Source organism: Pezoporus occidentalis, unplaced genomic scaffold, assembly GCF_034315485.1.
Source record: "Pezoporus occidentalis ecotype Australia unplaced genomic scaffold, CSIRO_AGI_Poc_V1 ctg19, whole genome shotgun sequence".
NCBI lineage: Eukaryota > Metazoa > Chordata > Aves > Psittaciformes > Psittacidae > Pezoporus > Pezoporus occidentalis.
Window position 1 is genome coordinate 11,513,520 of NW_026913748.1, and position 22,964 is coordinate 11,536,483.

Consider the following 22,964-nt stretch of genomic DNA (forward strand, 5'->3'; position numbering starts at 1 on the left):
TTACATATTCTGAAGTAATTCATGTTGAAGAATAAATTATTCCCTTGAAGAAACACGGAAGAGTGCTTAGACTGGCACACAAGAAACAGTGCACATTGAAAACATAAGCAAGTGATACATCTTGGAATTGGGAGTACACTGAGCTGGAGACTCATTTAATACCGCCTGTAGCAGAGCTTACACTATTGCCAATATGGGACTGTTACGAACATTGATGTTAAGTCTTATTTGTTCAAAAAAGCTCACTTTACCAAGTTGCATCTGGGGTAAATATCTGGATATGAATCATCAGATCTGACCAGAATCTCATTTCTAGTCTGACATCAATTACCAACTCACCTTTGATAAAACATTACCTCCCAGGAAAATCAAGCAATAGGTGCAAAAGATGCTCTCATCAAAAAACCTGTAGTATAAAAAGCAATGTACAGAAATAAACACCCAAACAACAGAAACAAAAGGGAAATGATGTTAGTATGAGTCACCTGACTGAGTGTATATGTATAGTGCAGATCAGAATTGTCAATATATTCATTCAATGTTAAATTGAAAATCTCCTGTTTGCAGGAGAAAGACACACCATGATCTGCTCTGTGTAAAATTCCTGGAGTTTCTGGTACTTGGATTTTTCTTTAATTATTTCCAGACCCAGATGCAATATTGACATCACCTGTACTATAGAAGCTTTCACTCCTGTTCCCTCATAAAGTGCACTGCTTCCCCATATCTGCTGACAGTTTATAATCAGAGCTGTGACTGTAAAGGCAATGTCTAAATATGCTGTTCATTGTCTCAAAGCAAATAAGTGCAAATAACACCATCCCCAAGGCCAGGATATGAAGAACGTCCTTTCAGCGAGTACTAGATCAACCATTTTCCCATTCCTGTTCTTGCACTTACATGGGGCAGATGGTAGCAGAAAGGTTAGAAGATCACTTAATATGGATAGTCCCTCTCTTTAGCCAGCTGATCTGCTACTTTCTCAGATAAAGTGTGGTAGATTTTCTTTATATTAGTGTAGTGCTCTCTTCCATGCCCAAGAATAGAAAATAAGGCTTGTTTCCTAGTTAAAGGCTTATGTGCAGGACTGCAGGGAGCAGAGAGACCCTTCAGAAAAGAAATCAAAATGTCCATGATGATAGAGACAAAACCTCCGGTGATCTGAGTAGGTATGTTTCCTCCCATTGCAAAGGTACATCAAGAAGACTGTCAATGAAATATCTCACTTTAAGTATTTTTTGAGACTTTTTTTCCCAGTAATGACTGTTGGAAGCATCCTTTATTAATGTTTCTCTCAGGACTAGGCTGTCTGTGGAAAGCCATGAGTTTGCAAGTCTTCAGTACTGCATTTCACAGTTTACTGAAAGTTCTTTAAACAAGGAAGGAAATCCATATACATGTGACATAAATGCAGTGGTCATAAGGATAAAATGCCCACACACATACTCACAAAAAAAAAAAAAAATCCCCAAAACAAATCAAAAGAAATCAAAGAAACTTAAACACCTATCACTTTATTGTATCAGTTCATAGTCATTTTACTCAAACCCAATACTGAGACATGCTGCAAAATTAAAACACCACTTTCTTTTGTTTGCATTCCATTTTGGTTGTTAAATGTGTTCAAGACAAAGCCCAACTGTTGTGCAGTTCTTGTTCAGAGGGTGCTCACTGACTGCTCCAGGCCTCTTACCTGAGCGTGGGCTGTGAGACCCAGTCTGGAACAAAGAGTTCCAATCATGAACCATGCAGCAAAGGCCATCAGAGCAACTGAGCAAGTATAACTTAATCGGCCATTTAGAGCTGTAGGACTAAATAGAGAGCAAGAGGACTTGAAATAAAAGTTGATGAAAAATGGAAAAGCAGTTTATTGTGGATTTCTTCTTTTTAATGTTTCAATATATTCAAAAATATGACATTTGAAATATTTCATCTAGTCCTACTTTTGGTTTAAATTGGGACTGAGAGCAAACGGATGGGAAAGTTCCCCAGATTTTGAAAACCTTTTCCCCCTATTGTGTCAGATGAGTAGAGGAAGACAATAAGGTAAAGCAAATTAAAAGTCAATGTTTCAAAGATATTTTTGTTAACCCCCACAATGCTATTGAAGTCAAAAGTCAGGCTTCTGTTGTGTTCAGAAAACATGAAGCATAAGCAAAGTTATGAAAAGACCTTGCTTCTTTTTTTACATACGAGTTTCTTCACTCTCATCTGAGGTTCTTGCACCAGGAAGAATGTCTTTTTTATTGGAAGTAACTGGCTCTTTGCTAGTTGATCTTTCTGTATTTTTAACATCTTTCATCTCTTTGCCATGTGTTTTGAAGCGTTTTATTATTAAAACAGAGACCACTATGTATAAAAGACAGCATCCTGCTCGTAGTCCTGCAATGAGGCCAAGATAGACATTTCTAGGGAAAAAAAAAAAAAAAGACAAAATATATTTATATTAATAAAGCTTGCCAATTCTGAGTAGAACCAAGTAAGATATCAAAGACACTTTGGCAAAGCCATCTATTCTCAGCAAGGTATTGCCACACATTTTGAGGAATAACAGACAGAAAGCAAAAAATCTCATGATCTTTAGCTCCAGGCAGGTTCTAATCAGTTCCTATACTCCTAGCAGAAATACCTTCTGCCTGAAGACTGCTCCCATCCAGCAGGCTTTGTTATAGGGCTGGGACAGGAGATGCTGCACCGGTAAGGGCTTTTTGCCTGTTGTTCCAACCTTCCCCCAGACCCTCACTGGCAGTACTCGGTGGTCCCGGCCGCAGGTCTCCATGTACCACCAGTCATTTGGGTCCCCCCTCCAAGTGGATTTTGTGGGGTGTCTTATACATTAGGAGGAAGAGAAATGAGGGATAAGGAAGAGCATTTTCAGTGCTAAACTTGCTCCATGGTTTTTCAGTCTCCCACGAAGCCAAAGCATTGCAGAGTTATTCAGTGCATTAAGGCTTCAGTAAAGGAACTAATTCTGGCAATGTAAGGCAGTGTAACTGCAATGTCAAACGTCAGACTTGAATCAGAATTGTTTGGCTTATTTGATTTAATAAGGCCTAGTCAAAATAAGGAGTGTTCTGGTTCTTTTAGTTTCTAATCAGTTTACTGACAATTGACATGGCAAAGTATACCTCGGTAACGGTGCCCAAAGCTGCCTCAGAAGCCAAATTCCCAATGCATTGCCGAAGACTCTAGCTTACCTGAATGCTTTTGTATCGTATACCCGGCAAGAGCCAGATCCCCCACAGTTTTTTGTTCCCCATTTCAAGCAGGTTTCATCTATCAAGGCACCAAAATAAATAGGGGCTGGGAGTCCTCCTGTAAAGAAAATTCTTATTACATGATCTCAGACATGGAGATCTCAATGTTTAATGTCATGGTAAAGAAATGAGGAAGTTAATCTCAGAGTTTCTGAATTATAACTGCATGTGACTAAACATCCAGCTCCAGCTTTGAGATTCCAAGATTTGACAAAATATTTAAGCAAGTACCTAAAGGGAGTTGAAAGGATGGAAGATTATAGCATTATTATATTCAATGAGGGAAATGTTGGTAATTCTATTTTAATGGCATTTTTGTTAGAATTTTAACTTCTGTTGTTTAAAGAAATAATACAACCAATGTTTCTTTTTCAGTCACTGTTGTGGAATTACATGCCACGACTTATTAATATTTATGAATACTAATGTATCTATTCAGGTATTGCACAACAGTTTGCCATTAAAAGTTATCTGAGTGCAAAAAGGTCAAATTAAGTACTCGCTCAAAACCAACTAGGTTATTAGTGTATTACTTACGTAGTGCGATAAGAATTCCTTTTAGACAACCATAATGCTTTAATATAATCAGTAAGCCATTTCAGAGATAATGTGCACTTTTGTGAAGAAAACTATTTCATAAAAGCACAAGATTGATACTCTGCAGCATTCAACTAAAATATGAAGACTGGGAGAGACATCCAAATGACTATTTGGGCTTCTCTGCATGGGAAAGGTTTAAAAATTCAGGAAACAAGTGAGGATAAGGCAAGTTTTGCTAAAGGCAGGGCAGACTACATGTCCAAAGATTTGAATCATTATTTAGTGCAGATAAACAAAGAAGAAAAGAGAAATTAAAAACAAAGAAAATAATAGGCAGAATATGTGGTAGCTCTAAGGGAAAAAAGGTCAGCAAATGGCAGCGTAGGTGTTAAGGATATCCAGACTGATCAAACTCAGGTAGTAGTGTCAGTGAAACTAAAAAACCCTCAAAACTACAATGATATTTCCTTCCTTTTCCTGATTCTTTTGCTGCATAGAAAAAATTTCTGAAGAGATAATAATAATCTGTAACTACATAGCAGGAAACATACAGCAAGCTCCTCCAAACATTTCAAAGATTTGGGAATTTTTTGCTTACAAACAAAAATTTTTGAAATTTACTTTTGTTCTCATCTGGAGCAAAGCATTGCACTTGCTAGCTTTACTTTATCTCTTTGACTACCTACTTGAATCCCACAAAGATAGGAAGTTTACCTAATACTCTACCACCTAAAGTTTCAATCCCAACAGCAAAGGATTTCAGGTCTGGTGAAACGGATCTAAAAAGAAAACAAAAATAGTGTTTTGTTTTGGGGAACAATAGAATAATGTAGCTATAGTCATGCTGTGAACATCTGCATGTGTCCTATTGCAAGAGTACTGTGGGTCACTGAACACCTAAGTGAAAACATTCACCAGAGCTCAAGTACAAATGTGAAGCCTCCTTCCACTAACTTCAGTGAATGAACTCTCATTGAAATAAATGGAGAATCTACAAAATGGATCTTGACGTGCAGTGGTGAACAGACAGAACAAGGGTGTTCAGTCATTGCTGGATACACGTAGGTAAAACCTACCTCTGCCTCTAGCATTTTACAGAGAGACAATGAACGTGAGTTACCTGGCTACAAAAGCACTTCATTCCTACCAGGGAGAAACAGCCTCTGTTCATCAGGTGAACTGGAAGAACTGACAAAAAGCAGAGGGGAGTACTGAACTGGCACAGGGCAGAATGGAGACTTTCTGTGGCCAGCCTGTTCCCTGGCAATATAAAATCAGTATACTGTCTTGTCAGCATTAACGTGAAGGCTTCTCATTACACACATTAGTGTTCTGAAAACTGCCCAGCAAAGTTAGCCTTGTCCATAATACAGCCATGTGGTAAGAATGGCTGTACTTAGAAATACTGCAGAAGAATCATCAGCTTAGCCAGGAGAGTTATGTGCGCTGATTGCTAAAGACTGCAATTCACTCATGAATATGAGTGGATAGAAATCTCCATGCAAAAGGCACAGAACATTATCTTTTCTTCTAAGAGCTGCTTTACAACCGAAAGAATGAAAAATTAAAAAATTATTGCTCTGACAGTTCTGTTTATACCAGCTTGACAAAAAATGGGAGTATGAGACTTCTCACAACACAGAAAACACTGTGAGGCAATGAGCCTTAACAAAGGTGAATGTTTTTCTCCAGAGCAATGTGGACAGTATAGTCACCTTGGATATGGTTTAGCACCGCATCTTGTTTCAAGTTCATTGCTCTGTTAAAAACACCCCTGTCACTGGAAGTGAAAGCTAATGTTCAAGATCAGCATAAGGCTCACCATTTTCATCACCAAAGGATCTACTCAGCCTTAAATTGGACTTAAATTGATGGACAGGCATTTAGCTGTGCCTCTGAAGAGAGCTGGATTTCAGATTATAGGCAGCCTCAGGGCCACAACTGATCAGCATGCCATTCCTCACAATAGGAATGAAATAGTAGATACCATATTCTGTTTCTCTTTCCCCATGCTTTATGGCCAAGGTAAGGTAAAGTATTTCACCTAAACATAATCATGTATGTAGGAGTGCCTCCTAAGGCTAAAATAAATGCACATGCAGTCTGTAATGCTAAAAAATAGGGAAATGCTTTGGTACAGCTTTCTCTTTGGCATTGTCCCAAAACTGCAGAGGAATTGGCAAGCCCATGCCCTTGTCCTTCCACACAGCTGCAATTGTGAAACACCTGAAAGGAAAAGATGAGAGGATGAATATATTTAATCAGAATTCAGTGGCACAAAGTATTTTAGTAGCTAGATTTTTCACTCCCCATAACAGGCAGGCTGTTGTTTAAGCTGAAAGAACCTCCCTAATCATCTTTGCAGACTGATGGCCAAGTTCATTGGTATGCTCCAGCCACTCTGAGCTGCTCCAAAGACACAAAGCAACTGTGACTCTAGTTTCAACCATGTGATTGCTAGGACAGAAGGTGCTCTGTGTATGCTTAAAGTAGCTCAAAGCTATGAAATTCTAACATGAACTGTCATCCAGCCATTCTGCTCAGGAATCCTGTGAAGTAGATGTGTAACAATAAAAATATAGATGTGGACTCAACACAAGCTATTGTTAAGCATCTGAAACAGCATTTGGCATTGGATTGAGAGTGGGCTGTTTCATAGCTTGAAGTTAGTAGGAGACATGGTTTTGAAAGCAAATTTTCCTGGAGCGAAGCAAGAGAATATTGTTGGAATATACAGATATAAGCTTGAAAATGTTGCTTGTCTTTTTCAGCATTGTTACATGAAGACAATTCTGCTTCTGCCAGAAAACATGGCCATTTGCATGCACTTTTGAAAACTTGTTCTTAATGGCCTAGCCCAGGAAGTCCTGAAAATGGCTGAGCAAATGACCAGATATATATTTACAGGACCTCTTGGCTGTACAATTTAGTGTTATGACTTGCTTTCCTGAGCTATGATAGCTAAGGAAAGCAGGCAATTCCAGTATGATCTGTAACAGTTTGTGAAACCAGCACTCACGATTTTACACAGGTCAGCTGTACATGAGTTGACACCACTTGATTTTGCTAGTCTAACAACCAGACTAACAAAGGTATTCTAAAGCAAACCTCTCTTAGATGTGTTGTACCTACACAGCAAGAGATCTACTGAGAAACTTAAAGCCAAATTTATGGTCATCTTGCTGAGAGGAAAATCAAAATAAAAGCATTCAAGACATGTAATTTAAGACTCTGAGGTTTTCATGTCTTTCCTGAGTAGCTCACTTACCTCACCCCAACTCTTTTAAAAGTCCTCCCTGCAACTTTGCATTCACTCTGTTTCTATAAGTTTAAACCATATAGAATGGACATTTGTGTCTACAGGTTTCTTAATTGCAAAGCCAAAAAAAAATCATAGATTGTGAAATCTAGCTATACCATACATTTATGGAACAGTTTGGGTTGGAAGGGGCCTTTAAAGTCAATTTAGTTACATTTCGCCTGGAATGACCTGGGATATCTTCAACTAAATCAGGTTGCTTTGAACCACATCCAGCCTGACCATGAACAGATTTCCAGAGATGAGGCATCTACCACCTCTCTGGGCAACCTGTTCCAGTGTTTCACTACCCTCATCATAAAAAACTTCTTCTTTATATCTAGTCTGAATCTATCCTTTTTTAGTTTAAAACCTCCTCCCCTTGTCCTATTGCAACAGGCCTTACTAAATAATCATCTATCCACCTATATATTTACCATATTCTTTCCTGTCCCAGTTGATGATTTACATCCTGCAAAGCAGGCTGTCATGTAAGTGATCCCATTATCCCCACATACAGGGTCCCACTGATCCAACTTGCAGCTGCAGTCAGCATTGCAACTGGCCATGAAGCTGTTTTTGGAGGATGAAAGATGCTTTAATCTGGAGGAAAACAGAAAGAAATAAAAGAATTAAGTGGTCAAATTATACAGTCAAACAAAATATCAAGGCACACCCAGGAAAATCATGGACAAAGTAAAGTAATCAACACGGAAAGGTATCTGCTACCATCCAATGGACCGTGAAGTTCTCATGTGCAGACAAAGCTAATTTCAGCTAAACCAAAGCTCTTGAGATTTTTCATCAAGCATTAACATTTTTATGGATTGTTGCTGAAAAGGCATGGAGCTCACAAGCTAGGTATTCTTGACTGGGAGGGAATATTTGTTATCACTTTTTCATTTGAAAGCTCAACCCAAGAAAAAGAAAATCATAACTAGGATCTTTTATGACCTGTAGACTGGCCATACTTTTCCTTAGCAGTAGATACCATCCCATATTTGGGTGCTAGAAGTGGTGATATAAAATGATATACAACTGCAGCAGCAAGATGTCCTTGACATGTTTTTTACTGGATCAGAGCTGGTTACTGGCAATGAAAGTTGCATTAGTCTAACTGAGAAGTGCAGCTTCTGTCTCAGTTCTGACCATACTCAGCAGTGGCAACAGCCCTGCACCTGGAACAGGCTGGAGCCCCATTTCTTACCAGATTTCATTTCTTGTTGTAGGTTATCATGGACTTTCATTGCTTACACTTCTACCAGCATTTCTGTAAGAAACATCAAAATCAGGCCCCAAGGAGCTAGATAAGCTAAGAGGGTGACAACTAAAATTGAGACTTAAAAGTGGCAGTGAATCAGAGGGCATGGTAGCAGGGGTCAATTTTCAGAAAAGGTTAGGAGTCTACCCTCAACAAATCACCCCTGCTTTGAAGTCACTCACAGTATGAAGGAAAAATTGTTCAAAATTTGCCTTTTTTTAGCTCCTTACCTCTCAATCTAGAACACACCTCAAGGGGCTACATTTCAGTCTTTTAAAAAGAAAATAAGTGGGGGATTTAGCCTTCGCTAGGCTGCTGCTCATCTTGAAACTACAAATTGTTAAATGGATAAAACAGTGAGTCGCTTAACCAGAACAACTTTAGCACATACTAAATTCTTCAGTCTCTTGTCCTGGGGAAACTGTAATTGCTCTTTCAATATTTGCTGTGTTGATGTTTCTGCTTATATTTAGTTCACTCTCTAGCATCAGATATGGCACTCAACCAGAGTTCTCTCAACTACATAAACCTCTGACATCTTTTATGTAACTAATCTCAAAGTTGAACTAGATGCCAGGTTTGCCAAGACAACTTAGGTATTTCCCTGAACATGGCTTAAAAAACATAAGACCAAGTTTCTGTCTGAATTGAAAATCTAGCAAGCCCTGCTGGATTCAGTTTAATCCTTTAAAATCCCTTGAAATTTGTTGGACCAGACTGAGCTAAATTTAAACAGTAGGCAATTGTAGCAGGCTGCTAGACTCAGAAAAATGTGCTCAAGAAAGCATGACCGTGGTCCTGGTAAGGGAGGAGGAATATCTGCCTGGGCAGCACACACTCCTGACGTGACTACTTTCTACCTCCCAAACGAGAAAATGGACTCAGGCAGGTCAGGAGCTCCAGATACTAAAGGAGGCTGGTAACTCCCCATGCAGGTTGATCTAGAGGATTGTCCCTTTTAAAGGCAAAGCCATAGGTAGACTATTTTTGTACATCCCACTCCCTTACATGGTAAGCTTTACATTAAAGCTTTGAGATATAAAATTTTAATTTGCTTGTGATAAATTCCATCTTAATTAATAATTTTCCAGAATATAGAGAAATATTGTCAATATCCAGCAATAAACAATTTAGAAAAAGAAATGCCTTGTTTAAACAAAATTTGAAAACCAAACCTAGGATATTCTCCTCACCCCCAGCACCAGGTATCATTTTAGCCTGACAAGTCTGTCTCAAAACCCAGTATTTTCTTGTATGTAATCACCACCATGGGAGCAATAAAATGATATAATCAATCACAGTAGCTCCACTCTAGCTGAAACCACACTGATTAACACTAGCAGATGACCTAATACAGGTCAATTTCAACAGAAATTTGTCTTTAAATTGAGATGCATTTTTTAGCAAGAAAAATGATATAGCAAAACTACAGTAAATCAGCAGAGAAGACATGTTTCAGAACTCATCCACATTCAAATTAAAATGTTTTACAGAATAGAAGGTTTGTAGCCCAGATAAGAATACAAACCCAGATGGGTTTGTGAGAGCAAAGGAACAGATATAGACACCACCTTCTGCATGGAGCAGGAAGCAACCAGGACAAACACAACCAACACAAACCAAAAGGGATACAAACCCAGAGTAAGGCACTGTCAAACCGGCCACCTGGAGCACCTCACAGCTGCATGTGAAGTACAAGAGGTTTAATAAATATGCTACAATAAAGGTGATGCATGCAAACTTTGCCATTTCAGTTACGTGAAGTTTGAATTTCTTGATCAGAAAGCCTCCTAGAAACATCCCCAGGATTGTGATGGGTAAAAGTATCACACCTGCAAATAGAAGGTAATAAAAATGTTTACTCTCATCACTTGCACCGGGTCTTTTAAGAAAAAATATCTTGTTCTAATATTTACAAAAATATCAGATACCAACCTATTTTCCAACAGACCCTTCAAGGTCCTAGGGCTTTGTAATTAGCTTTAAGTAATTTTTTTTACTTCCATTTTTTTCAAATCATATTTTGATTTTAAAAAGCTTAGTTCCTCAACATCACCTGCCTTTTCACTGGACTGTTGTTTGTTTATGTACTGATATAAAAAACCTATAAAGGTGCCTGTTAGAAACTGGAGTAAATGAGATAAATGTCTTAGCTCATGAGCACTTCTTCATCAAACGAACAAACAAATCATTAAACTTCCAGAAAGTTACAAAAAGAAAAAATATCTCCAACATGTAACATGACAGGGGGCAGCATCTGGATTTGCATTGGGTACTAGCTTGCTCTGAAGAGTGAGTCATGGAAAGATTTGAATTTAGATGTTCAGCATTTCACAAACTCCAGACCTAATATTTACATGCTAAGTAGAGAGCTTTTACAAGTTTTTATTGTGTAGGTTTGGCTTTTCCCTGTGTTTATTTGTTTGGTTGGTTTTTTGGGTCATGTTTTTTCTCTAAAACTTTCCCTGCATCTGAAAGAAAACAGAAAAAAGAAAGTTCTTTCCACATTTGTACCTGACCTGCAGGAAAACAGGGTGCCTTCAGACTAATGGAATATCAATTCTGCAATGCTCTCAAATACCCAGTTTTCTTGCCACGTTAGCAGACCATATTAATCATTGTAAAATTAATATAATCTTAACATTCTTTTTTGGTAGAATGCTACAAAGAACTTATTTTTGAGGGAACTGGCAAATATAAAAAGATCTTTGAGCTGAATGAAATTACTCAAATTTTACATTTTTTTCTTGTTGCTCATAAAATTTGTATTTGCAATCAAAATGGAAGATTTATATCACGATGTTATTCTGAAAAGGAAAAATCACACATTTCATTAGACATTTTCTAAATTGGATATTTTTTCTTCTAGCTATAACTACAGCTTATATGTGGGTTTTGTTCATGAAAACAGACGCTTTCATTATCGAAATCTCACTCTCATAAAAACTTCAGCCAAAAAAAATCCACCCAATTTTAATAATCCTCTAGCCCACTAAATAGGGAACATCAGGAAAATTAACACCAAAATTAACATCCATTTTCAGAATACAGTATAAAAATTAATAATACACTACATACTTTTTTTTTTTTTTTAACCAAAATGGTTCACAATAAGAACCTCCGAAAAAGGAAGGCAAAATAAGAATGAAAATCTTCCTTTTTGACACTGGAATTTTAATGAAGGACAGGTACCTACCAATTAGAAAGATAGCTCTTGCCACTGATACATTAAATTGCTGTTCCATAAACTTTGTCTCATAGGTTATCAACCCAACAAGAGAATTGTACTGCAGAATAGTGAGGAAGATGTACACCAGGAAAACTGGATTTCCGAACAGCTTCTTCAGAGCTGGGAAGAAACCTGTAATGGAGAGGTATATGCTGTACACCCTGCTAAACACAGAGAAGAGTTGTTTTGACAACCTTTAGATAATAAAACTAACTTTGATTTAAGTTTTACTGGCTGTACTGCCAGTAATTAATTCTGGCAGAAAATAATTCTTTGCCTATCAAAATATATGCTTGCTCCAGTGAGAGTTTTCCTCACGACTTAGTGGCGCAGCAACTGTGCAACAAGGCTTAATGTCATAGTGGATGCTCAAATAGGAATCAGGAATCCTAGATTATCTGTGTGTGACACAGGACTATTCATCAAAGGCACTAAGGTTTGCCAGACTGATATTTGTACAGAAGAGTGTCCCCAGAGGAACACTGAGACTCTCTATAATGTACCAAGTGAAAGGTTTGGTGTCTAAAGCAGGAACTTTCACAAACAGCACTAGAGCCCAACATGAAGCTGATGATCAGGGAAAGGGAGCACTTGATCCAGCAAAAGGCTGGAACCTTTCGTGAGACCCTCAATTACAGTACCTAAATCCATTAAATTAAAGACAAGAAAATTTGCATTTAGCCTGTAGTCTGTTTGCACACTTGTCTAAAAGAGAATTCAAAACACATCTGCCATGGCTACTAAAGGGTGCACATGCCTACATACATATGAATAAAAGCCTTGGGGGAGTCCAGTAATGGGTAGCTGGATCTGATATTGCACATACAAGGTGAATAGCATCACTGAGCTCATATATAGGAGGTATGAACCCAGTGAAATCCCTCCAACAGCTAATGTAGTACTTAGTTACAGGTTTCCCTCCCAGATGTTGGCCTCAGTGAAACAGTAACCTGACAGCAGTGGATTGGTCATTAAGGAGGGATGTTATGTTTTCCACCTTCTTCTTTCATAATCATAGGATTATAGCTGTAATATACGACATAACAACTACTGTGTTGAAGTGAGAATCTCTGGTGCTCAAAGAATGAGCTTTTCCAGCTGCCTGACATATGCAGAGGACTGAAACACACCCTTAGCATGCATTATAATACTACAAATTAAAAAACATTTTTGTCCATCATTTGCACTGCAAAAACGCACACTGCTGTGGTCATGAAAATCCATGCTCAGCTCAGAATGAACTAAAGAGAAAGAATTCACATGCAAACATCTGGGCAAAAATCTTTCACCTTTTACTGCTTCTGAAAACTTTAACTGAGGCTGAGTTGGGGAGTCTACTTTACAGTGATCTCCTTGGACAGGCAAATGACTAATCTTCAGGATTTCATTCTCTCCTTCTTTTGGTAAGGAGTAGGGCAAAAACCAGAAAGGCAATGAAGCAATGAGGTTAACTGCTCCACAGATAAGCAATCCCAGCCACCAGGCACCAACCCAACGGGTATCCTTCGGATTTATGGTGATGGCATCTATAAAATACAGAAAGACAGGAAAATATATTAAGCATCATGCAAAGCAATTAAACTTACTATTGGTTTCCATATATATATATAATTTAAGAATCAGAACAGAGGTGATCTATGTTCCATATGAAGAATCAAAATGCAGCTTGAATCAAATCAGTCCCAAGCAGTCAAAAATAGATATCTCTATTTAGATCCATAGTAGGATTTCCCTGCCGCAATTTTTCAATACTTTCTGTGGGAATGCGTGACAGCAAGAGGGCCCTTCAGCACCCAAAAAGATTTTTTGATATTTCACAATTTCCCTCTGTCCCCTCCTTCTTCCATTCCCAAACTTAACATTTTTTTCTTTGAAGTTCCTCAAATTTTCCCTGGAATGAGAGACTTTAAAGTTGTTTGAATAATTAAATGAGCTGCATGCTTTTTAAGAGAACATAATTTTTGTCAAGCGTTGAAAGTGTCCACAAGAAAAGGCTTTTCACTGTTCCTTCAGTGTAGGAATAGCCTTTCACTTCCTCATTTGTAACAAGTGCATGCACAAGCATTAAAAGAGGTGCAAAATTTTTCTGCAGTGGGGATAGGGGTCTTGCATCAGGGGCCATTCCAGTCAACTACAGCATTGCAGCTATTAAAATGTAAATAACACCAGCTTTCAAGTAGAAAAAAAAACCTCTAGAGTCCCCATTTTTGGAGTAATAAACTGGGAAGGTGCTTCTTGCCATGCAGGTTCCTATATAGAATCATAGAACAGCCATCATATAAAATTGTAGAATCATATACAGCTATATTCTCAGTTAACGCACCACTCCATGGTCTCTTACCAACATCCACAATGCCAATGTCAACCCAGAGGCTGGCACAGAAAGACCCAAGCAGGAACCCTAGGGTTGGCCCAAACATGCCTGAGGATCTCACCAGGCCTGTAAGAGAAAGGAGGCAGCACCGGAGAATGAGCAAAATACTGCACAGACAAGCATACCTTCTTCTCTGAGGAGAGAGGAAGAAGGATACAGAAGTGGGCCGCAGGGTGTTAGGGGATGTCTAATGGGAAGCTTCTGAGCAGTAAGAAAATAAGCCATAAGCTGCCAACATGCTAGCCATGATGTGGAAGCAGGCTCCTTCACCCATACAGGGGTTTGCCAAAGTGAGCATGGTCTCATGTGGATCCCCACATGCATTTCATTGGCAAGATTGGTGTTTTGGAAGGAACAAGGAGAAAGGGAATAGCATCGCAGTGACTTTTATCCCTCTTCCTGCCTACTTCACATTTTTGTAGTTACATTGTTCAGCTTGTGGCAGTTAACTAATGAACAACTCTAGACCTGCTGGAAGTATCCTAAGTGTACCTGCAACTCTATTCACAGTTTGCATGATGTTCTGTATTTGTAGAAGTCAGGATATTTCCCTGTAGTGTGTGTTCAAGCCCCTAGTTTAATTTTTAGTAGCAGTAACTGATCTGATGATGTATATATAAGAAGACATTGCAGTCTGGAGTCACATTAGAATAATAGGGACAATAGAAGTGTGTGGACATGGGATTAGGTAAAGGATCCTAAGAATACTTCCCATAGGTAAGTATGTGAGTGAGCAAAGTTCATTAGACAGTCTTTGTTTCATTCAGCACCAGAACAGCAAATCAGCTAACTGTTGTGTTAACAGGTACTTCTGAGGATGGAAAAAATAAAATAAAAAAAATAAGAAATATAGTGATCAATTAATGACTTCTTTAAAAGCAGCTTTCAGTTTTGTTACTGGCCTCACTGAAGCTTCCATTTCTCCCTCTGTCTCTGCTTACAAAAGGAGATACCATGGGATAAGAAGAAGGTGGAATTCCCCTAGGAGCAAATGAATAAGGTGTCTCTGCCTCAAAATAACTTATGTTCTTACTCAACAAAACACCTAAAGGCAGAAAAAAAAAGGAGAGACAGGAAGGCAAAACTTCTTGCTCAGTGTCAAATGATGAGATAAATGGCCAAAACTAATCAGCAAGCTTGACTGTTTTTATTATAGGAGGTTTTTTATTTATTTTACAAAAACACTGATCATAAATTGACTCAGTCAACTGATAAATAAAATCAGATATAGAAAAGAATTAAAGGAATTTCAGCTCTATGAAAGAGACTGTTTCAGAAGACTTACCTTTGTAAATTGGGTCAGTCCATCAAAATGGAATAAGAGATTGAAAACTGCTATTCAGAATGTTAAAATGAAATACTGAATACACTATAAACTAAATATTTTATTTCACTTGCATGACCTGAACAAATTTTCATTTTGACTGAATCCATACTTCCTTTGTGTCTACTTTATATTTTTAATCTCACTTTCCCACTAGTCCAACCCATTGCAAATCTCTCCAAGATCAGATTCTGACATGAAAAATTTCAGCTGAACTTTTTAAAATACCTTTAATCAGAGCTTGGAGGTTGAATATTTTTATCACTGCTGAGTGGACCTTTTGTTTTTGTCAGCTCCTTTGACTATACTTCAATTTTCTTCAACCTGCAAATTTTCTCATCCCCAAATTAAGACATTTGCAATGGCCTTACCCTATAGCATTTGCAGACTGAGCCCTTCCTGAAACTGTGTCATACTATCTTTATGACCAGTTCAACTTCACCAGGTTTGTTTCAGTCAGCAGTTTTGACCTTCCGTAACCACAGAAACACTCCATGCTATTCAATCAATTTGGCAACAACTTAATTAGCTTGGGTGTAAACTTTCTGTGTTGGGCAACAAGCTATCTTCCGTCAAAACAACAACAACAAAATCCCACTTAGAAGGGATTTATTGCAACACCCTGGCAAGGGGCTGGTTTTTAATTCAGCAACTAGTGACTTTAAAAAAAAGCATTCTTCAGGAAGTGTGCTGCATGCAAAATTCAAAAAGCCAGGTAAAAGCTTCTGAAACAATTCTGAAGCATTTGCATCACTGTGATTACTGATCATAACAATGAGGATCATTCTCCTATCTATGAAACAGTGATTAGGAAGAATGAAGCTGAGATACTGAAGATGAACTGCCAGATAAGACAGATATGACTTCTCACTTTGGAGAAACGAGTATTTGATTATGCTTCACTTCAACACAGAGAACACTGGCACATGGAGCAGAAGCCACTCAGCAAAAGCAAAAGAAGCATCTGGGAATATCCGTCAAAATAAACATGAGATTTCTTTTGCATGGCTTTTTTGTCTCTGTACAACTTAAAATCATCCCAAGCAGAGCAGACAGATAGATTTTCTTAGAGAGTATTTGATTGGCTACAGAAATGTTAAAGAAAAAAATGTTTAGCATAAAAATCACTGATTTGCATATTACCTATGTAAAATGCTGAGTTTTCTTCTTTAGAAAAATCATCAATATATGACACACCCAGTGGCATAACTGGTGCTTCCCCAATTCCACGTAAAAGGTTCCCCATCAACACAAAGAGCCACAGACGGGAATTTGTTGTTTTCTCACATCCTGCAGGCCATAAACGTTTACATTTCTGTGAGCAAAATTCTTACAGTACTTTACTGCAACAGAAAAATAACCTAAAATACAGGGGTTTACAAGCATTACAAGGTGGGTATGTATATATCATGGCTTCTAACAAGGAGCTGGCAGTTTTTCAGTACAAGAAGGTGTATAAAACAGGGACAAGAAGAGAACCCACCACTAGAGCTTTTGCTTACCGAAATTTTTCTTTGTGCTGGGTGTTTCTGTAGCATCTGTGACTGGATGGCCCTCAGATGATGCCAGGGAGCAAGCTGATACACTCATAGAGGAGTTGTGCACAGTAACAGTTATCCTTTCATAATTATAACTGGAAAACAACTATGTAAAATACAACTGACACATGAAAGAGTCTGCTTTTCAGGAAGCGTGTATGAGCCTTGTGTTCGTTCATGTTCATTCCTTTTACATATAAGCAAAATGGAGGGGCAAGCCATTTCCAGTGTTCTCACTTAAAAAAATATAGGATCATTTGTATCTTTTTCAAAATACTCTGACCATACTAACCCCATATTTTCTTAAGCTGAAGAGCAGAAAAGCTCTTTTCAGGGTTTAAGAGATCTTTCTTTAGACCAAAGGATAGAAGTAGAGTCTATTCACATCATTCTACATGCAACAGTACTGATGTTTTCCCATAGTGGCACCGGTTTCTTATCTATGTGACAGACATGTTACAAAGATTTCTGTGCTAGTTTAAAATTTGTTAGCTAAGAATCTATTAGTAACCTATATGTGTCTATAAGGAGATTAAAACCAGCTGCAAAACACATGTGCCAGTTTGCTGCTAACCGCAAATCTGCTAAGAAAATTGAAGCCATCTTGAGTACATTTATGCTGCATTGGCATAAATGGAGAGCAGATATTCCCTCTGACTGTGCAATCAAGTGGTAACCTTTAATATTGTGACGGATGACAGTGAGGTCCCCCAGGGCCACTGGGTTTTGCTCAGTGCTGTGGAGAGTGGGTAATCTTCCAAACTTGGCTGAGAGTTTGGGTTAAATCAGATTTCCATAGCTCTGCTTCTGGCCTATGCTGCAGTGTAAGTTTCCAAGCAGAGTGGTGATTGTGGCCACTTTCCATACCATGGTCACCAGATATGATTCTTTCAATACCCTCCTTATCACATTTATTATCTTTGAACCAGAGAAGATGCACAAATAAATTTTAATTTTTGAGGGACAGAAGGATTTTATTTTCAACTACTATTCAGCAAGATGCTAATGGATTGGAGATGTATGAACTGCTTCTGACAACTGTGGAATCACTAAAGCTTAGATGTGAAAGGTATTTAGGTATTTAACTCTCCCTCAATTTAGTGGAGATGGTAGATAAATATATCTATAATCTTAAGAGCTTAGCATGAATAGCTACCATGGAGAAAGAAACCTCTTCCTTGAAGATCTCATGACAGTTCATTCAAGTGTAAAAAGAAGGAGAATATCTATTAAAAAAAAATAAATATCTGTAGATATCCATCCTAGGTAAAACTTCAAGCCACTTTAATTATATATAAGTTCTGTAGAAACCTGAGGTTTCTGTCTTACTTACCTGTAGAAAGAGGTAAGCTTTCAGAGGTGAAATTAGTTGATACTAAAAACCCACCTATTAAAAAATTCATATTTTCTGGAAGAGACTACTATTGTCAAGCTTTTAACTCAAGTGTATGATTAAATAACACTTTATATGGTCAAGTTCAATTAGTGCAAAATGTGAAAACTCTCCATATTTACCGTCCCATTAGGAATTGAGGCATGACTGACAAAAATGCTCCTAAAGACATGATGAGGCATCCAACACCAATTACTTTTGGTCGATGAACTCTTGGTCCAAGGTAGCTCACCAGTACCATTACCAGTAAGTTCCCTGTATCAAGAGGAAGAAGATTCAGTAAGTTTATGAAAAATTTTTTTTTTTTTTTTTAGGGAAAATATATTCAGAAGCAGTATTTATCCACTTTCAAAGACAATACACATACCTATCTCAAAGCTGCCATCAATAATGCCAACAATTGATGATGAGATTTCAAATCTCCTTTCAATTTGACTGGACATGCTCTTCATGTAGCTTCCAGAAAATCCTTTGGCAAAAAAGGAAAAAGCTAGAGCTCCAAGAAATATCTGAAGAGAGAAAATAATTGATTTTGCAAAGAAACGTTTTTTCTTTCGTGGCTGGATGCCTGAGCTACCTACTCAAGAAAAGTAAAAATCAAATAGTTTGTTTTCTAATTCTCTGTGAAGAGATTCTTCCTATTGTGAAGAGATTCTTCCTATTGTTTTCATTAAACCAGAAGGTTTTACTTTCTCTTTCAGGATGGCCTTCAAAGCCTTTTCTACTGCAAAGAAAAAGAAAGTTGACACTGGCTGTGCGTACTTTCCATCTTTCTTCCACATTTTGTTTTAGCTGTTTCTTTCCTTATGAAAAACTTGCAGCATAAAGTTGCTCATTACTGCTACTATTGCTCCTGCTACAGCATGTCTTATTACCCCTACTTCTTGCGTTCTAAAAAGCAATTATAAAAAGATGTAACTGCAACTACCATTATGACTATAGCCCATCTCTAAATGTTTCCTTAGTAAAATATGGCCTTGCTTTTCAACTTCAGAACACACTTATTGACTTCTATGTGCTTGGATTCACAACCTAGAGCACTGTTTCCAGCACACATAGTGTCAATGTCCTACACAGCTATCTGATTTTTTGGTAGAACTTTAAATGGCCATTTTTAGTATTCCAATGAAAATATATGGTGAGGGTTCCTCTATCATACCTTTAGCTTTGAACAATTATGGCACACGTTCTTGGCAGGAGCTGCACTGCCGTCGCTGTCCTGGAAGAGTGACTTGTCTTTAAGCTGACCAGCAGTGATTGACCTGTCCATGGTTTTCCTCCTTCAGATGTGGTATGTAGGCCTTCCTGGAAAATATCACTACATTTAAGTATTATTTGCATAAGAATAAAGTTTCCAATGTTTTTCATACATACTAGATGGTGAGACACCTCTTGAGATCTCTACACATTGACACCTTTTCTCAGGAAGTGTGATAAAGGGTGTTTAAAGTACCATTGTAATGAGCTAAGTATTGGTGCACCTGCTTTGTGAAATCTGCTTTCTAAAAGACTTCAGGACCTTCTTGGATAGATTGAAAATTTAGAGGCAACTTGCTGACAGTTTTTAGGAATCTTTGTAAAGAGGAAAGTCCCTAGGCAGGTGGAGGCTAGGATAGTTATGTCAGAGAAACATCTTTGCCATGCTTGAACCAATTCTTATATTCTGTTTTAGATATTCATTTTTGATCACTGTTCCAGGCTAAATGAACTTTTGGTATGATACAGTAGGCTGCTGATATTATGCTATAAGGATTTTCTCTAACTGCATAATCTATTAATTTGCAGAAATACTGAATACCACTCTGCACCATTCTGTCAAGATTTCTATAAGTCACGTTATTTACTGGATAAATGTTTGTAGAATCAGACCACAAATGATGACAGAGGAGAAAATAGGATAAGAGATATGGCAGGTAAAGATGCATTAGGGAAAGGGCGCACTGATTAAAAGAAACAAACAATGACTATCTAATTCCACATGTCTCTACAAGTTCCTGGTAAGACAGATGATAAATGTAGCTACTTTAATGAGACTGCCAAAGATTACCATTTAAAAATTGGCTCTGATATAGAGTCATAGAATAGTTAGGATTGGAAAAGACCTTAAGATCATCTAGTTCCAACCCCCCTGCCATGGGCATATAGTCATCTTAGATACATTGGTTGATGTAGATTAAGCTGATCAGGGGAAACCAGCTAATACAGAGAGATCTGGAATGCTAACAAGTCAAAAAGAGCTGTTGCCAATTTCCTGTTGGAAAACTGATGCAGTAGTACAGAAACCAATTATTTAGCTCTGATATAAATTAGCATATGTATTAGAGAAATATAGAGGTACACAGGTCAAGAAACTGGCCTGTAGCATTTCTGCCCTCTTCCTTCTCCTCCCTCTCCTCCCGCATCTTGCTCTGGGAACCTTTCAAAGTTCTCCTCTTGCAGGCCCCAGATGACAGCTGACCCAAGAGCAGAGGCCATTTAAGTGTTGTGAGGGATTTTTAACACCAGAGGCATTAGGGCTGTGGCAGGGTCCCATGCTAATGTGCAAAGGTTGTTCTGTTCCTTTGAAGAGCTCAGCTCTTCCAAGCAAGATGCCTAGGAGCAAGCTGGACTCCCTGAGAAATGTCCACCCATGCCCAGAAAAGACAAAACTCTCTTAGCAGCCCAACAGGTGCCTAAAAGTTACCCTTAATGATTGCAAATAGACACTGATGTCTAATAAAGAGATATAAAGCCTCATAAGCACTTTAACTTCAATTTTTAGTTCTGAATTCAACTCCAATATGATCTATCAAAAGTAACTATGCAAAAGTCAAACACGTGTATTTCAGAATGAACCACATATGAAATTTGTAGAGACCTGACCTAACCTTCCTTAAACCATCTTTAACAGCTCACAAATCAAAAACCATTGAAAAAAAAGAAGTTATAGATAAATAAAGTATGGTGAATTTAGATTTACGCCAATCTTTGCAGGATGGGAGCTGAAAGACAGAGTTATCTAAAGCAAATACATTCTTCATTGATTTGCATTTTGCTGATGATTAACTTTGTGAAACCTCTGACTTTGTTAAATAAATAGTATCTAAATCAGTGACATGGTTTTCTATACACAGTATTTAATTTTATTTAATTCTATGTTCCTAGCCTAATAATCTACCTTAAACTTAGAGAAAATGTTAAACTGTAGAAACATTTCTCTTACACATAATGAAACAATATATTTTCCATAACGACTCCATAAAAATCTGCACTTTGGCAAGCTAGCGAATCATTGACCCTAGTGGTATTTAAAATTAAATGAAGCAGGAAAAATAATACAAGATTTAATTAATGATTTTTTTTAATTAATTAATGACAATGAATTGTTTTATATGGAGGGATAAAATATCCAGCTGTCTACAGTGCTTACCCTTTAAAAAATATCTAATTTGGAGAATTGTACCTTTGCACGTTACATAATCTCTTTCAAGTTTAGTGACGCTGAGATGTACAAAAAGTTTGTCCTCCACCTAACAATTAAGAAAACTAATAAACAAATGGAAAGAAGCAGGAAGGGAGGGTGGGGAGAGACAGTGAGAGGCAGAGAGAGAGAACTTACTTTGTGTCACTGCGGTGTTAGGCTGTTTCTTTCCCGTGCCCTAGGGTTTTCCAGGCTTGAAGCCAGCACAACGTCACAGCAAAAGCGCTGCCCACTCCAAGAAGTGGAGCACTCCACGCATTTTTTTAAACCTTGGATTTTCTTCTTACAGTGATTGCAAAACTTTTCCACAATCAAAGGTTTGCAAAAGAAAGCAGGTTTCTTGTGTTGTCATTACTGTGGCAGCCTACCTGCCAGGGCAGCGTGCTAGTGGTACCAGCCTCTCCTGGGAGGAACAACTTGTTTTCTTCACTCTTGGCTTTTTTTATTCCTAAAGTCTAAACACTAAAGCTGCTTTAAGCACCTCTCCAAAGAGGCCTACCTACCATCCACCTCACAGCCACGGAGTAGCAGAGCTCATGCACAGGAGCCTTGAGAGAGGAAAGCAAGCATCTGACCTGAAACATCAGTAACTAGCACTTCTTGGTGCCTTTGATGAGAGTCAGCAGGTATATTAAGGGATGACTTAGTTCCTCAGTGTATGAATTGCATAGTGACATCTGTCAGGTTTTGGGATGAACCATCTGTGTCACTACCCCAGTGCAGAAGCGCAAAAGGACTACTCTCCTGAAGATCTAAGGAGAAGCGAGTTCCCTCAAGAAATCACAGACCCCCTGCTTGTTACAAATCAGGAGTATTTAACACTACCACAGGCAGTATCTGCATGTGCTGACAGGAGATATGGCCCAACACAGCTATCACCCCAAGCTGAGTACAGACTGACCAAGCAAAAAGAGCGAGCATTCTACCCAGAGCTAGCCCAGCTCACAAGTAGAAAATTGTCTCTCACATCTAACAAGGCACACACAGAGAGCAAACCCACCTAATCCACGCCTAATCCAATATAAAGCAGAACTCTCCATTGCAAGGAAAGACCCAGAAGTCATTCCAGGCATTACCAAGAATCTCGAGAAGCATTCTTTGGTCATCTGGTTGCATGTAACAGCACAGTGCTCACTTTTGCAGCAACTTGAATTACAAAATCAGATTCATATCTAGTTAAAGGACCATCCTAGCAATTTCTAAATATAGAGAAAAGCAGTTTTATGACTCCAATAATTTCAGGAACTCTGGAAGGAAAAAGCATTGTCTCACTATTCCCTTTCTTTCCAG

The 22,964-nt window shown here is 38.1% G+C and overlaps 1 protein-coding gene across 2 annotated transcripts; it reads right to left on the bottom strand.

The window, feature by feature from the left end:
• Window positions 1-1,498: 1,498 nt before the first annotated feature.
• On the bottom strand, window positions 1,499-21,969 carry LOC134162659 (solute carrier organic anion transporter family member 1C1-like). Of its 2 annotated transcripts, XM_062616785.1 has the most exons (15): window positions 21,813-21,965; window positions 19,374-19,519; window positions 18,582-18,723; window positions 18,337-18,469; window positions 16,786-16,916; window positions 16,427-16,573; window positions 13,927-14,025; window positions 12,875-13,111; window positions 11,553-11,717; window positions 9,993-10,188; window positions 7,533-7,698; window positions 5,842-6,023; window positions 4,512-4,576; window positions 3,198-3,315; window positions 1,499-2,408 (listed from the first exon to the last, which is right to left on the bottom strand). In XM_062616785.1, the coding sequence occupies exons 2-15, from the start codon at window positions 19,482-19,484 to the stop codon at window positions 2,186-2,188; spliced, it is 2,115 nt and encodes a 704-aa protein (XP_062472769.1). In that variant the 5' UTR covers window positions 19,485-19,519; window positions 21,813-21,965; the 3' UTR covers window positions 1,499-2,185. The 2 variants fall into 2 exon arrangements, 1 of the variants encoding a protein (XP_062472769.1); XR_009964394.1 differs by lacking the exon at window positions 4,512-4,576 and having other exon boundaries at window positions 2,271-2,408; window positions 21,813-21,969.
• Between the last annotated feature and the right edge of the window lie 995 nt (window positions 21,970-22,964).